The 16,592-nt window shown below is 47.2% G+C and overlaps 1 protein-coding gene across 1 annotated transcript in view; it reads right to left on the reverse strand.

Moving 5' to 3' along the window:
- Positions 1 to 13,485: 13,485 nt before the first annotated feature.
- The window catches only part of Ddx1 (DEAD-box helicase 1), a 28,652-nt gene continuing 25,545 nt past the window's right edge, over positions 13,486 to 16,592 (reverse strand). Inside the window, exons 21-26 of the mRNA XM_028867607.2 lie at positions 16,479 to 16,551; positions 16,332 to 16,404; positions 16,213 to 16,255; positions 15,082 to 15,177; positions 14,738 to 14,858; positions 13,486 to 13,807 (exon numbers count right to left, since the gene is read on the reverse strand). Coding sequence (XP_028723440.1) covers positions 13,677 to 13,807; positions 14,738 to 14,858; positions 15,082 to 15,177; positions 16,213 to 16,255; positions 16,332 to 16,404; positions 16,479 to 16,551 — 537 coding nt within the window. The 3' untranslated portion in view covers positions 13,486 to 13,676. The remainder of the gene's footprint in view (positions 13,808 to 14,737; positions 14,859 to 15,081; positions 15,178 to 16,212; positions 16,256 to 16,331; positions 16,405 to 16,478; positions 16,552 to 16,592) is intronic.

Consider the following 16,592-nt stretch of genomic DNA (forward strand, 5'->3'; position numbering starts at 1 on the left):
TAAGCTTTGCAGCCAGAGAAACCTGTGCTCAGAGCTTGCTTGCCAATCATACTCGCGTGTGGCTAAGTCATCGTATAACCTTCTCCTAGTGACCGGTGTCTCCCTAGCAATCCCTTCCACACCTGCCAAGACTTACCTTATTTGCCATCTCCATCCTGTCTGCTTTTCCAATCATTGCTCTCCAAATCCCACTGCGAGTGAGACTCAGTTTCCAAGGGGTGCTCCGGTTTTAGGGATGGGGGAGGCATGTGATTCAGTCTGGCCAATCAATACCAAATCCCTTGTCTAAGTGCCCAGCCACCATGAGGGCCTAAAATCTAACTGTTCCAATCGTCATACTGTATTCTGGGTCTTGTTCAAAAGCAGCCCTGTTTCTGTTCCAGGGGCCCCAAGCCTGAGACTGACCACCGTATAAATATGAATAAAGCCACCCGGAGGACAGCAGAGGCAAGGAAAGCAGAGAAACTGAGTCCTACCGCCATCACAGGCATCCCTGGGTTAGGCCCCTTTTGACGCCACTCTCAAGGGAGTTCCTTCAATCCTGTGCCAACCCATTCTCTTCTGTGGTTAAGCCAACATTTCTATCTCAAACTACCGACTGCTGCTTACCTTTCCCTGCTTACCTCTGTCAATCCTACCCAGATGTCCTCTCTGAATCCCCAGGTCCTCTGGGACCCCAGCTATCCTGAGTCCTCCCTCAATGCTCCTCCATCCACCCTCACACTCCTATTCTCTTTTGTACCCTATCGCTACCTATCCACCTCCCGCCCTCTGGGAGGGGGCACTGCTCATCTTTACACACACGGCACCCACCTCACCGCTTGTCCACACAGGCTGAGGAAGAAGTGACCAGTGAACAAAGTTGATGGGAAGATGCACCAGCAGGATCCAAGGGTCATGTGACCCACTATCACATTTATAAAGTGTATGCTGAGAGACGACTGTGTGTCTCTTAGGTGGCCAAATTTACTGCTTTGAGTGAAACACAGAATTCAGATGTTTCACATTTTGGGAATCACAAACCCAAAGCCCTCTGCATCTTGTAGACTCCCTGGTAGAAATTTCATTTGCTAAGTACTGGCAAATGAAATTCAAATAGAAGAGGGTTTTGTTTTGTTTTCTTGAGACAAGGTCTCACTGTGTATCCCTGGCTGGCCTGAAACTCACAATGTAGATCAGGATGCCTTTGAATTCACAGAGACCCACCTGCCTCTGCCTCCTGAATATGGGGCAGATAGAAGTTCTTGCATCAGCCTGGGAAAATTCTCCAGAGCAGTGGTTCTCAATCTTCCTGACCCTTTAATACAGTTCCTCATATTGTGGTGACCTCCAACCATAAAATTATTTTGTTGCTCCTTCATAACCATAATTTTGCTACTGATATGAATCGTAATGTAAATATCTGATAGGCGACCCCTGTGAAAAGGCTATCTGGTCCACCAAGGGGTCGAGGCCCACAGGTTGAGAGCCACCGCTCTAAAGGGACACCCCCCCCCCAAGGGATTCACTTTTTGCCTTGTTTTCTTCTGTAATTCAGAGGTGACAGGTTGAGCTCCAGGGGCAGGTTTGTGGCTTGATACGTGAGTTCCTGTATGTGTGTTCATGTGTGTGTGTTCATGTGTGTGTGTGCGTGTATTCCGGTACGCAGGTGCATAAGCGCGCACACATTAGTGTGGCCATATGTGTGTGTGTGGAGACCAGAGGCCAATGTCAGGTGTCTTCTTCAATCTTATTCTTTGAGATGGAGTCTCTCACTGAAGCCGGAGCTCTCAGATTCTGCTAGACTGGCTAGCCGGAGAACGACAGCACCGTGATGTGTGCCTCCAAGCCCAGCTTTTTACCTGGACTCTGGGGATCGGAACCCACCGCCTCACACTTGCATAGGAAGCACTTTGCCCACTGTGGCGACTCCCTCGGCCCTAAAGGAGCTTCTTTGAGGAAGGCGAGAGCTTGCGCGGTAAGTACGACAGAACAGAAAGCCGGAATGAACCCGCATGGCTGATGACAGAGAGCCAACCTCATCAGCTCCTGGCTACCTGCTGCCTCGATACCTTTTCTCAAGAGGACGTACAAGAGGTCCTTTGTGCCTGAGCTGCTGTTGCGAATACTGGGGTGTGCGATTGCAGCGCGCGCTAACTGCGCAGACTAACTGATGTCTGCACTAGTCACACTAGTCCTTGTGGGTTATTGTCTTCCCTTTCCTTCTCATCATAAAAGGAACTAACTCTGTATCTGACATCTTGAACAATGGACACTGGCCGAACCCTGAGGTGGCACACTCCGGGAGACACAGCCGTTTTACAACTGGTCAGGTACATGTACCTGTTCATCCCTTTCTCTGGGGCGAAAGGTGAATTATTTTATTTTATTTTTACTAATTTTATGATATGGAAATTTGAGATCATTCATTTCAAAACAGAACCAAAGCTCCCATTTGAAAGGAAAATTAAGTGAAAGAAAGGCCCTTCTCCCCATCCCATAATAACCTCCTTCAACGGCAGGTGGGAAGGCTCTGGAGATCAGAGCCAGGGCCCTGCACCTTCCTGTCCACAGCCCCAGTGGATCAAAAGGCCGAGAGAATGGGGGAGGCTATGCTTCTGCAGGACGCCCCCCCCCAGCTCTCAAAATGAATGACCAACTTCTTTAACAGACTCACCCCCCCACCCCACCCCGACCCCACCGCACCCCTCCACCAACTCCCCACCCCACCCCCCACTCTCCCCGGCTCACATTCCCCATGGTTGGTGAGGCAGAAAATTCAGATGAACAAAGCTCTTGCCCTAAAAAGATCTTTTCAACTTAGGGTCAATTCCACATCTGAGGCTTCCAGAGGAGTCACCTTTAAATTGAGAAAAGGGAGAAAAAAAGGGGGGCTGCTGCACTGGAGCTCCAGGAGAACCACACAAGAATGTGCATGCTGCCTGCCCGCCCCACACACATCTCCTTCGTGGGAAACTAACAAGTTCGAAGGGCCCAAAGTAGCCCGAGGAGGAGGAGGAGGAGGAGGTGGGGAGTGCCCAGAGGACAAGGGAGTCCAAATCACTCACATGGTGAGTGAGTCCCAGGGTTACTTCCAGAAGCCTCAGCCTGCACTCTACCCCCTACCCCCTCCCGCCATCCCCCCACCCCACCCCCTGTCCCCAGAGCTCCTATTAGGTGAAGAAGATGACATCTGTGAAGACTTTGTTATCTCTGCTGGTACTGGAACAGTGCGGGCAAGCGGTAGGTAGCATCCATCCCATTGCATTGTATGGATATACAGAAGTATATACATACCTGTGTTCATTAAAGTCAGTATTCTATGCATTTTAAGCCTCAGGAAATGGCAGAAATCTAGGTTCTACTACATGGAGCTGGGATCTTGAACCCTCTTCCTAACCTGTAACTCTGGAGAAAGTCGGCTGGGTTTGGGGGGGCTCCCTTGAATGAGCTCTATCCGAGGAGGGGCCAGTCCTCACTGCGAGCAGTATCCATTTCCCTGGGAGCCTAGAATTAAGAGAGGGCAGATGAGCTCCCCGCCTGGTACCCAAGGCCAGGTCAAGGTGATCAAGTTTCTCTCCAGCCAGAGATGCCACCTCTCTGGCTCCAGGGTAATAAACTCGGGTATCAGGGCTTCAGCTACAGCCCGGTTCATTTCTGGGCCAAATCTCTGAAGGCGAAGGTTTATTTTTAAGGACTAGCAGTTTGCTGCTTCCAGCGCCTCTCATCAGAAATTGTGCGATTCAGCTCGATCTGCATCGGAAGCCTAATTTATCATTGCACACAGATGGTGGCTGAGGAGGGGAGGAGTGTGCTTTTCATTCTGGTTCAGCAAACATTTCCGGAGCCTTTCTTGTGTGCCAGGCACAGAGGAAAGCCACCAGGGATGTGCAAATGAGTGACAGGAGTCCCTGGTCCTTGAGTCTTTCCAGGGGAGACCGTCACGGCCCGAACTTTGACACTAGCCGCGTCTTACTTCTGAATCGTGGCTCTGACATTCCCTATTGGAATCACCCTGGGAGAAGGACCTCATCTCTTTCCAGACAAAGCTCTGCCGGCTTTGTTGATCTTCCTGAAACTCGACTCTTCGGTTCCATTGATTTTTCTTCTGTTGCTTCCATTTTCTGTTTATTAACATCTTCTCTGATCTTTATTATTTCCTTCCCTCTGCTTGCTGTGGGATTTATTTTCTACTTTCTTCCACCCAAGTTCCTTAAGATGGGAATTTAACTTGAGATTCTCCCCCCACCCCCGTTTTTTTAATTAAAAAAAAAAAAAAACTTGGGTGTGTGAGTTGAGTGCCTGAAGGTGTGTACGTGTACGCCATGTGGTATCTAGTGTCCTCAGAGGCAAGACGGGGCATCAGATCCCCCCGCAACTAGAGCTACAAGTGATTGTGAGCCACCACCTGGGTGCTGGGAACCAAACTCGGGTCCTCTGCAAGAACAGCAAGTGCTCTTAAGCCCTGGGCCACCATGTCCCCGGCCTCCCCCTTTTCTGTTTTGAACACAGTGACTCCTAGCCACAAAATCTCCTCTCAACGCTGGTTTAGCGACCTCCCATATCTATCCCTGCCTTTTCCACTTCCACCTTTTTCCAGAGCAACTTCTAATACCCTCACCATTTCTTCTCTGACACAATGGCTCTTTTTGTTCCTTGGGTTCCTATCTCAGTACTTCCCGCTCTTGACTTCCGGTGTGTTTGGTGGATGTACTTTGTATGGCTTAATTCCTCTTCGGTAGACTGAGGCCTGTTTACGGACTGGCATATCTTGTGGAATGCTCCATATGCATCAGAGGGATGTGTATTCTGACGTCGCTGGGGCCTCTAAAGACTCGGGTCTTCTCAGCTCGTATTCTGTTAACATACTTAAACCTTTCCTGTTCTTGTTAAAAATCAGGTATTGAAGTATCCAACAAGTATTCTTGAACTGTTACCATGTTAAGTCACAGTTTCCTTAAAGGACAATCATTATTCCTGCTTGACAGAGGGGTAAAAAAAAAAAAAATTCAAAACATGCTGAGTGGTGGCGTCACGTATCTTTAATGCTAGCACATGCCTTTAATCCCAACACTTGGGAGGTAGAGGCAGGCAGATCTCTGAGTTCGAGGCCAGCCTGGTTTACAGAGTGAGTTCCAGAACTGGTATGGTTACACAGAGAAACCTTGTCTCAAAAAAAAAAAAAAAAAAAAAACCCAAGTAAATAAATCTATAAACAAATGAATTGAAAACATCAAGCCTGCCACACAGTGGGTGCTGCTGCAGAGGCTGAGTCAGCGACGATGCTGCACAGAGGTTTGGAGAAACGTTTCCTCCCAGTACAGCTGGGTGCTTCTGGGTCGCTACATAAACGCAGCTTCCTTCTGGAAAACACAAACCACTGGGGAGTCACCCTAACTATGCTAGGCGGCTCCTCAGAGAAGTGTCTCGTCCCTTATCCTGTCTACTCCTCTCTCTTTCCTTCTTTTTCCCAGTTTAACAGACACTTCCCAACAGCCTATGCAGGGCTAGACTCTGAGTCCCAAAGATCCCGAAACTAGGTCTACTTTAAGCATCCTTCTTTCTGCACATCCTATGTCTAAGCAGGTAAGTAAAATGCACAAAGCACACACTGTGGTAAGAGAAGGAGCGCACGGATGGAGGTAACCTGCCTGGCAGGGGAATAGAGAAGAAGCTGGAAGAGCGATTCCCAATAGAGCCGTAACCAAAACCGACCCGTAGTAGTGCCGGCCTCGACCGACTGCACAGCTTGAGTTTCATAACCCTCCCAGCCCCTGCCAGCCCTCTGAGGTGGGAGGGGGCCAGGGCAGGAAAAGCAGGAAAACAGGAGGATGTTACACGAAGTGAGTCATCCAGCCTCAAATAACCGAGAGCTGCTAAGGCAGAAAGTTCTCGACTTGGCCGCTTGCCAACCCCGGCGCTGCAAAAATAGCCGTGATGAATTCACATATTTCTCTGCGAGTGTCGGTCCATCGTGCCACTGAAATCTCAGCCAGAGCAAATTGGAACTTGGGGCCCATATGCTCAAAATCATGCTCAGATCTTGGTCAAAGATTTTCTTGAGAAAGCTAAAAAGCTGTATTTTCCCACTGAAAGTGGTCTATTCCCCCATTCTGCTGGGGTTTTTCGAACGATGGGATATTGTTTCCTGCTTGGAGTGGAAAACGCGCTCCTGTTTTCTTGTTGGCGGTTTCCAACACCTCAGCAGACTATTCCTGTCAGTGGGAGAACTCCCCGGGATGGGACAGATCATGTCCTGCATGTACCTTCTCTGCCCACGGTAGAGGAAGAAGAGGGGGTGTGGCCTGGAAGCCTTTCACTAGAGGCCCCTTGATCCACCTGGAATGGGGAGGGGGGCATGACAGTTTTAGGGTGTTTAGAGCTAAATTATAATGTGTAGGGGAGACAAAGGGATGTGCGGAGGCTCTCCCCGAGGCACACAGCACAGCAGGAAAGCCCATTGGTCAGGACTTGCCAAAATCAACCCATAATACTTAACCTTCATTGGTACCTTCAAAAAAGATAGCACTCATTCTTACATGAATCAGAATACAAAATATCTGGCTTCTGGGTGGCATTCCAGAGCAGAGGGTTTTCTCCATCTCTCGAAGGGGAGGAAAGGATGACTCAGGTCCCTGACAGTCAAGAAAGTGGGAAGATCTCTCCGTAGGCACAAGAATAAAGACAGTCATAGCCCCGTTAATTCCCAGCCATGTGATTTTTTAAACTAATCACTGCCCTTTTGGTGTTTAAGTTCCCTCGTCCACAGAAGGGAAATGTGAAGGTAACTCAGCTCCTGGGCTGTTAGGACTGAACAAAGATGGGCACTTAGACTGATGCCCAGTTCACAGTATAGACCAATAAATGTTCCCTATTGTTTTTACCTACGGGAGGGGGGTGAACAGACCAGAAGGGTTGGTATAAAATGGGAGGGTGTAAAAAGACTGCTGGGAAATAAATTAGTTTGGATTCAGGTAACACAAGGGAGACCCATCTCCTGACCATGAATGGGTTTGAGACAGATTAACAAACCCAGAATAGTAGGTACCAAATGAATTCCTGTCATAGATTTAAATAGTCCCAGCAAAGCATGCTGTTGACGGAGCGTCTTAGTTCAGGGTTCTAGTGCTGTGAAGAGACCCCATGACCACAGCAACTCTTACAAAGGAAAACATTCCACTGAGGTGGTGGCTTACATTTTTAGAGGTTCAGTCCAGTAGCATCATGATGGGGAGCATGGCAGCGTGCAGGCAGACACGGTGCCGGCTACATCTTGATCAGAAGGCAGCAGGAAGTGAACTGTCACAGTGAGAGTTAAGCCAGAGAGACCTCAAAGCCTGCTTCCACAGTGACACACTTCCTTCAACAAGGCCACACCTCCCAGTAGTGCCAACCCTATGAACTGATGGGGGCCAATTACATTCAAACCACCACAGTTAGTGACTCAGTTCTTCTGCTTCCAGCACCCAAGATGGTATTCATTGGTAGCAGAAGGCTGGGAGCGGGTGAGATGGCTCAGCACTTCAGAGAATTTGTTGTTGGACCTGGGTTCGGTTCCCGGCGCCCATACAATCATCTGTAACTCCAGTTTCAGGGGGCTACAACACCATCTGATGAGCTCCATAGGTACTAGGTACACAAAACATGAATACACATCAAGTAGAATAAAAAAAAAAAAGGAAAGAAAATGGACGTTACTTGCTGAGAAGGGCGATTCTGGGAGACCATCACTTGGGCTGACCAACATTTAAATTTTTTTCAAATAAGCACTCATGAGCTGCCATGTGAAGTGACTGGGTTTATTGTCTGTGCTGTGGAAGCCCACACAGCCTGCCCTTGTCCTCACCCATACCCACCCACAGGCAGGCAAGTCCACTGGGGCCATTCCACACATTTCTAGCATGCTCTACGGGGGCCATGGTGTAATTCCTAGGATCAGCTGGAGAAGAGGCAGGAAGTCTGGTGGGTGTCAGCAATTAGTTAACATGAGACCCACCTCACTCCATTCGGATCTGGCCTTTCAGAGACAGGCAGGATCAAAGGAAATGACTGAGAAAAAGCACTCCACGTTCTGGAGATGTTAATGAGCACAGCAATTAGAACAAGCATGATCCTGACATGTATGAGAGTTCTTTATACACAGAAGTCTCCAATGGTGGGCCCTGGAGAAGGCTGGGGTGGTGGGCTACCATTCTGTGACAGGAGGAACCACCCAGGCACTAACCATGTGGGGCCAATCCATGGGGGGAAAAATCCCAAATACTCATTTCTTGGCCTTCAAGATCTAGAAAAAAAAAAAAAAAAAAAAAAAAAAAGGACCATAGCCTCTGACAAATGTAATGAGGAAATAATTCCTTTGAATCTGTGAATTTGCTTAGATGGGAAAAAAGGGAAGTCAGGTAATCCTTAAGTGACCCCAAGTGGTAAAAATACACCAGCACATGTGTTCAGACCTTTGTGGGTATTCCTGGTGTGACACTAGCGCCACCTAGTGTACACGACTGAGAAACAAGCCACGAGCCCACCAAAACCTAACTGGTCGTCTCCATTATCACATCTGTTTTATTTTGCAGTGTTTTCTTGCTGCTGGGTTGTGAGCCAATAGCAGTGGGAAAATGAGTAACAATTTATGGACGGACACACATTACAAGATTTGTTATTACAGCCTACAGCACTAATACCAATATTTAAAGTAAACAGTATGTAATGATACGGATATGATCCAATCTCTCCAAATTGCCTGCCTTTTAAGCGCCAAACAAAACATCTCAAACTCGAGTCTGAGACGGTAGGCTAACGGTTCTCACTCAAGTGCGTCTAAGAATTCTTTAGCGAGTTCTTACTAAGTCTGACTGCTGCTAAGCATGCCATTTCATGAACTTTTAAGTGGTGTTCTCCAGGGATTTCTTGCTCGCTCCCTTTGGAGTAATAATTCCTCCCAGTGGCCAGTCCGTCCTGTTCCAGCACTTTGCCTAAACACAGAACTTTCCCTTCTACGCCCAAGTCATACTGACAAGAGCTGGTTGTTAACACTGAGTGGCAAACCTCTGAGGGTATTCAGGGATTCAAAATGTGGGAAAAGAGGAAAAGCCCAACTCATGATGGACATCACTGCTCCAACGTTCAGGTAGTGGTGGTCTCTCTCCTGTTCTAGCAAAGCTTTCCATCTCAGATTCTCCTTCACATGACCCTGAAAACACACACACACACACACACACACACACACACACACACACACACACACACACGGCAGCTTAGTCATGTGCAGAGGATGAACCAGACTCCACTAACAGCAGCTTGGTAGCATCACCTGGGACACCCAAGGTCTACTCCTGTCCAGGGCTGTTAAAGCAGAGTCCCTGGAGGGAGGGAGAGACTCTGGCATTTCATTCAGGGCATCATCAGCTGCCATTACCTTGGAGTCATCTTCGGGTAGAAACACGCCCTGAGAATGAAAGCTCTGACAGCTACTTCTCTGTGTGTTTCTCCAAACTCTGTTCACGGCTCCTTGGCAATCCCAACTGGTCAAAAGCAGATATTCTGGGTCCCACGCTTGAGCTCACAGACTGCCCGTGAGTGGGCTAAGGAGAAGTCTGTCACTATTATTGGGATCAAATGCAGGTCTCTTAGATTCCAAAATCTTCCAGATTTCCCTCCATAGTTTAACCAGAAGTAGAACATCAGAAAGAAACAACGTAACTAACTAGAGCTTTAAAGGATTTTAAAGGAACCTAAAACAAGAGAAATCTACAGCAAAAGTCCTCCCTGGTCTCCTCCCCCAATGGAACCTCCTAGAATCCTGTACCTTCTCTTCCTGTAAGGGAACCCTCTTCCATGCTCTATCTCCTCCCCCAGAGGAACCCTGTAAACCTCCTCTCCTCCTCCCTTTAAGGGACCCCCTCCAGTCCCCCATCTCTTCCTCTCGTGAAAGGAACCCTCCACAATTAGACTAGCAAAACAGTATTCCTCCCTTTCCTTCCTGCACCGTTACAATTTTGTTCTACATATTCCTTCCCCCACCCTCAGAAAAAAGATCACTTCAGCAAGGCTGCTGAAAAAATGCCTTAGCAGTCCAATGATAAGACCACTGTAAGCGAATCTGCCCTGGATTTCCTCGTGGATTCACCTACATTTTTCTCCCTTTCGAGTATCTCATTCAAATGGCCACGAGGTGCATGTTTTCTCTGTAAGTCAAAACAAGGGGAGGAATGTGACTGAAAGGTTTTGCCCCCTTGGAATTGGCCAGGAACCAATTCTTTTTCACTGTAAGTCTGGGGCAGTTCTGACTCATTGCCACACAGTCTACCTTGAAAAGGGAGGTTGGGGGGGTTGGGGGTGAGGGGTGGGAAGATGAAAAAAAGCAGAGCTGAGTGCGGGCGAAGATCTTAGTTTACATTATAATCCAACACCGTGGTGGTGGTGGTGGTGGTGGTGGTGGTGGTGGTGGAGGAGGAGGAGGAGGAGGAGGAGGAGGAGGAGGAAGCCACAGGGAGGGAGGGGCACCACTAAGGAGTCAAGCGGGAAGGTCTCCTGTCCTCCTCTCCCGGGCCTTGATCTGCCACAGGAAAACAAAGGCTTAGGCCTAACAAGCGCTCTTTCGGTTCATAAAGTGTTTCCCACAGGATTCTCTGTGTTGCTAATGTGAAGGCCAACCAACGCAACCCTTTCAGAAAAGTAATTTGGCCCTGGTGGCCCTGAAAAATATCCACAATGTTCATCCTCTTGAATTCAGTGTTTGGGAAAACATTCTAAAACGGAAGATGCACGCTGCAGCACTGTACGCGACGCAAGGACACTGAAAATAATGTGAATACGAAGACACATGGTATGAGTGCCTCTCCTCTACTGAACTGTGGCTGAGTGCTTGACAGACTGCTGAATGGTGCAAATGATTTTCACAAAGGAGCCACAGCTTGGAGAAGCTGGTGACCTTGCCCTCGACTATACTGAGGGATGGGTTCAAGCCAGATACCATCCAGGCCCCCGTGAAGTTTGCAGGCTTCTCTGCTCCCCTGGTGCTCATCGACATTGGGGGTGCAGTGTGACATCGACCATTGCTGTGCTTCAGTGGTTTGTGACGAGCTTATTAAGATTGGAGATACTCCCCAGTTCCCCAAGCACGAACCCACTCCAGTCACTGTGCGGGAGAGGCCCTCACATCAAAGCCCGAGGGCTGGCTGAGGAGGCCACACCCACTGTGTGCTGAAGTGGAGAAGGCTGCAGGGAGGCCTGACCCCAGATCTGTGAGTAGCATCTCAGTTCCGGTGGAATTTATTAAACAAGGGACAACAAGGAAGTTGAGCCCGAAACACTACTCATTTACGAGTTAATATGTAACACGGGCTAGCCTTTCAAAGGCCTCATAGAGCACTAGAGGCCAAAGTTCTGTGACCAAGATCTGATCACGCAGTGGTTCGAACAAGAGTCAGTTCCTGTAACAGACAATGCACAGAGAATGGACGGCTGTTTCCCGGGGTCAGCCGGCTCCCTGGTCAGGTCTCTGCTATTTCCCCAAGTTATCACACTGAACTAAGGGCGTATCTACTGGCTCACTAGGACTGCGTCCACAGTCCAGGGAGAGGACGGACAGAGGAGGCCCACAAGTGACACTCATTCCTTTCCTTCTCCCCCCACTGATGGGATCCCAGGAGTCCTAGTGAGACTCGGGAGCTCCTGTTTCTAACAGGGAAAAAGATGCGGCAGCCATCTCTGGAGCTCACCGCCGGCACCAGCGCAAGGAAACAGCCTCTGAGGGGGGAGCTGATGGAAAGCATTTGAGGTGGGGAAAGACACAGCAGGTCAGGTCAGGCCTCCAGAGAGCACCCCCAACCCCCTCCACCCCCACTCTGGGCCCGGTTACTTGAAGCTCCTTCCTGCAATCGTTTGAAGTTAGACGGCCATTTGGATCGCAGACCAACGTAACCAGCCCGCAGCTGCCGGCCAGCTCAACTCCGCATTGCTCTTGGCTGCCCATGTGAATGGCAGCATCATTTTCAAAAGCGGCTGGGAGAGCAAACAATGAAACCAAGAAATTCAAGTTCTGTTTGCAGCCCTACCAACCCAAGGTTTGCTAAGCTAGCCCCGTTCGTCGTACCCCCATAGAGCAAGGCAGTAACAGGAGGATCAGGTAGGTAGGGTCCTTCTGGCTCTTAGCATTTAACCAATCTGAACTTCAGTCCCGTCTTTACTGTGATGCATGTAAACATCCATTTCTGAGGTGATACTGTGTCCCCCAATATATTGTGCACCCTAATAAACTTATCTGGGATTAGAGAACAGAACAGGCACTAGATAGAGAGGCTAGAAAATGGTGGCACTCACACCTTTAATCCTAGCATTCTGGAGGTAGAGATCCCTCTGGATCTCTGTGAGTTCAAAACCACATTGGAAACAGCCAGGCATGGTGACTCACGCCTTTAATCCCAGGAAGTGATGGCAGGAAGCAGAAAGGCATATAAGGCATGAGAAGCAGGAACTAGAGCCTTTTTAGGCTTTTAAGCTTTTAGCAGCAGTTCAGCTGAGATCCATTCGGATGAGGACTCAGAGGCTTCCAGTCTGAGGAAACAGGATCATTTGAGGAGTTGGCAAGGTGAGGTGGCTGTGGCTTGTTCTGTCTCTCCGATCTTTCAGCGGTCACCCAAATACCTGGCTCCCAGGTTTGTTTTTATTAATAAGACCTTCTAACAATTCGCGCTACACATATTTCTAAAGAGTGGTTAGTGTGCTGAGCATGTAAGGAGCAGCCATCACCCAGCCATCAGATGTGACAGTTCTGGGACATCGCTACAGAAACTGGTCTTGAAGTTCAAGACCAGCATCCTCCAATCACTCTGCACAAAGCTCTGGAACTGAGCATCATGACGGCTTTCCCACTAGTCTGTTTCTACACTGAGTTTCACTCAAGGTTCGCTAAGATTTCATTGCAAACAATCCCATGCTCTTAGGGAATCTCTAACATGAGAATAATTCTACCGCTGAAACTATTCCGTCAACTAAAAGTCCAAAGGCACAAGAGCAATCCAATGGCATGTACTTAAATTTCTCCTTGAGGTATTTTAATAAGGGACAGAAATGAACTGATTTTAGAACACAGAAGGACAGCAAAGTCATTTTGTCCTTCTATGCATCATCTGCAAAGAAAGGCTCTTGAAAAAAATCCAGAGACACCCTCACTGTCACTAACCCTCACACCAAACCATATCTAAGTTCTAGGCACCCTCCTGGTTTCCAAATTAGCCCAAAGCCCTTCTGCCTTGGGACCCTTGGCTTTTCTTTCATGGTGCACTCTCCTCCAGCTTCATAATGTACTGAGACAGCCTTAAGTATCTGAAAATCACATCAACCTAGCATCACTGCTGTGAAAAATTCCACTTAAAGGATATTCGATCTGGGTTTCATATGGGTCCTGGGTCACATTCATGCATACATAAACTATATTTCACAAGCCCATAATATTCTTAAAAGAAAAAAAACGTAACTTTAAAAGAAGACACAAACCTTCACGAAAATAGAGCTGTCAAATTTATTTTCATTAGGCTGCCATTTTATGAGGAATTCCTAAGCTTCGTGATTCCTGACATGCAAGAGTTAGCAGCCACAGTGCAGTTCCTTAAATATTGCAGCTTGGCGGCGGCGGCAGCACCGTGCTAGAGGTAAGACTGCAGACTTTATGACTGCAATCCTGTCTGTCTACATGATCAGAAGGTTCGGAACAGCTGGTTGGGAAGGTAGCCAAGGTGCAGGAAAGATGTCTGTGCTTCCTTCTCAAGGGCGGCCAACTCCTGAACGGTAGGTGCCAAGATATCCACATGGCCTTTATAGTTTCCACCTGTACCACACACAGATCAGAAGCAATGTCAATGACAACATGAGGACTTGTCAGGAAGACGGGCTCAAGTCTATCACTTCAAATACTGTCTCTAGCACTAAAAACTTACTACTGGGCAAGCTATCTACAGTACATTTAGCTTTAACTTTTTTTTAGATGTATTTATCAATTATGTATACAGTGTTCTGCCTACATGTGTCCTTGCAGGCTAGAAGAGGACACTCATTATGGGTGGTTGTGAGGCACCATGTGGTTGCTAGGAATTGAACTCAGGTCCTCTGGAAGAGCAGCCAGTGCTCTTAACCGCTGAGCCATTTCTCCAGCCCTAGCTTTAACTTTATAAATCAAGAATTTCAATATAAATTAGTATTCAAGCTTCACTAAAAGTTGCCTCAATTACCATACCCACCATTCCCTTAGTTTGCAAGCCATTAGCGTACCCTGAATCAGAAATATTCTGTGCAAAGAAATACTAAACAAGGTTGCCACTTACATTAAAGATTTCTGATTCTTTGTTCAAAATCACCTACAATACTCATTTCCTAATACGTCACTAAAAGTTCAAGTACTCTTGATATGCATACTTCAAGACAATCAGCTAAATTGCTGTCCCTCATTCACATACAAATCACATAATAAAATGCTGCAAGCCAAGTAGTAATAATAAAGCACTGGAGAATAATTAGTAGAGAATAATTAACATGCTAATAATAGACTATTAGCATAATGGAACCAAATCGTGGTCTTCATAAATTGACATTCAAAGAGGCAAATTTAGCTAAGTGTGGTAGTGTACGCCTATAATCCCAGCACCCAGAAGGCTGAGGCAGGAGGATCCTTAGTTTCAGGCCAGTCTGGGCTACGAAACAGTGGGTACAGAGTGGGGAGGGAGGCAGGTGGGACAATATGCTGAGACATCTGAAGGCTTACCGCCAGCAGCCCTCTTCTGACCATATGTAACTTTCCCATCAAACTCATCCACCGGAACCTTTATGTCTGGCTCCACCTGGGAAATGGTGCAGTTCAGGTGTTCTTCTATTTCGGAAAGTAGCTAAGAAAGAATGAGAAAATTTCAGTCTAACAGCATTAACTAAAATTAGGCAAGCCTGGATGCTTGGACAAATGGAAGCTAGACCTCTGGATCACAACTTACAAACAACACTATCAGCCAATTACCACTAAATCACCACGGATAACAGATCGAAGTAGAGATGTCATTTTTCCAGATGAACACAGTCTGTCTCTCAACTTTAACAGTCTCTGGAAGGTCTCACCTGCATTTCATTGTACCAGATGGTACAGCCACCATCTTCCTTGAGCCTCGTGTTATAGCATCCTTTCCCACGGTTGCTGCAGACATGGTACCAAACCTACATCAAAGGGAGGAAAACATGAACATGGATAGAGACAGAGAGAAACTAAATACTTTGCTTGAAGTTTCTGGATTTTTAACATTTTATTTCCTTAGAACACTAAAAAATAGGATTATGTATTTCATTCAGTGGCCATTACCCAATGACTCACTGAATAGATCTAGGTTATTCTGGAAATAATACAAAAAGACGTGAGTTACAGAAAGGAGTTCTCACAGGGGCACAGGCAGCCTGGGACAGTGCTGCACGCCCGCAAACCCAGCACTCAGGCAAAAGCAAGGGGGACTGAGCTGGGCTACAAAAAGGTGGGTGTGGGGTAGGGAGGAGACACACAGTGGAGAAGTTCTACCAAAACTGATGTTTTGAAGACCGTTTATATCCAAGAAAAATAAAGCACACAGGGGAAGTGTGTACATGAACTTGAGAAAAAGATGTATCCGAGACTTTATAAAAGTTTTTCTGCCGGGCAGTGGTGGCGCACGCCTTTAATCCCAGCACTCGGGAGGCAGAGCCAGGTGGATCTCTGTGAGTTCAAGGCCAGCCTGGGCTACCAAGTGAGTTCCAGGAAAGGCACAAAGCTACACAGAGAAACCCTGTCTCGAAAAAACAAACAAACAAACAAAAAAAAAGTTTTTCTACAAATCCACTATTTTATATATGGATTTGTAGATTACATATAATTATATTATATATAATATATATTAATCTGTGCCACCCCTAAAGTGTCCTACGCCACCACATTACAGTGTTTAGTTTTTGTTGAAAAGCTATATTAAGGCTATTAGGAATATTCATAGTTTGCCCTTTTCGTTGTAAACCACGTGCTATATTATTTATCTATTCAATCCGTGCAGAGGGAAGAAATGCCATGAAATGTTCACTTACTTCCATTTGGGACTGATTCCAATTTCAGTGGGAAAAATCAAACTGCTTTTACTTCCCAATCTAAAGCACAACTCACAATAACTTTAAGAGAGCACTGGGAAGATTACCTTTTCTACAGGGACTCTAAGAGAGCACTGGGAAGATTACCTTTTCTTTTTCTGTTGCCACCAGGGAAATGGCCAGGCCCATCCTGAAAGATTTCAAAGCCTGTGTTAGACCTCATTTCTGACACACAGGGGCGCAAGGGGGAAGAACTTGGGCAGTACCTTTCAGCTCGTCCCACTCTGCCAATCCGGTGCACATAGTTCTGCTTCTCATCAGGCAGGGTGACATTTATAACTGCAAAGAAAGGCAATGGTTAACAGCTGCCCTTGTTTGAAGATTAGCGTGTAGAGCAGAAAGTCTCTTCTTACCATAAGGAACACCGTGGATGTCAATTCCTCTCGCAGCTACATCTGTGCAAATCAAGAATCTTACGTCTCCTTTCTAAATGAACCAAGAAAAAAAAGGAGTCTGTCAGTGAACGC

Source organism: Peromyscus leucopus, chromosome 22, assembly GCF_004664715.2.
Source record: "Peromyscus leucopus breed LL Stock chromosome 22, UCI_PerLeu_2.1, whole genome shotgun sequence".
Taxonomy (NCBI): Eukaryota; Metazoa; Chordata; class Mammalia; order Rodentia; family Cricetidae; genus Peromyscus; species Peromyscus leucopus.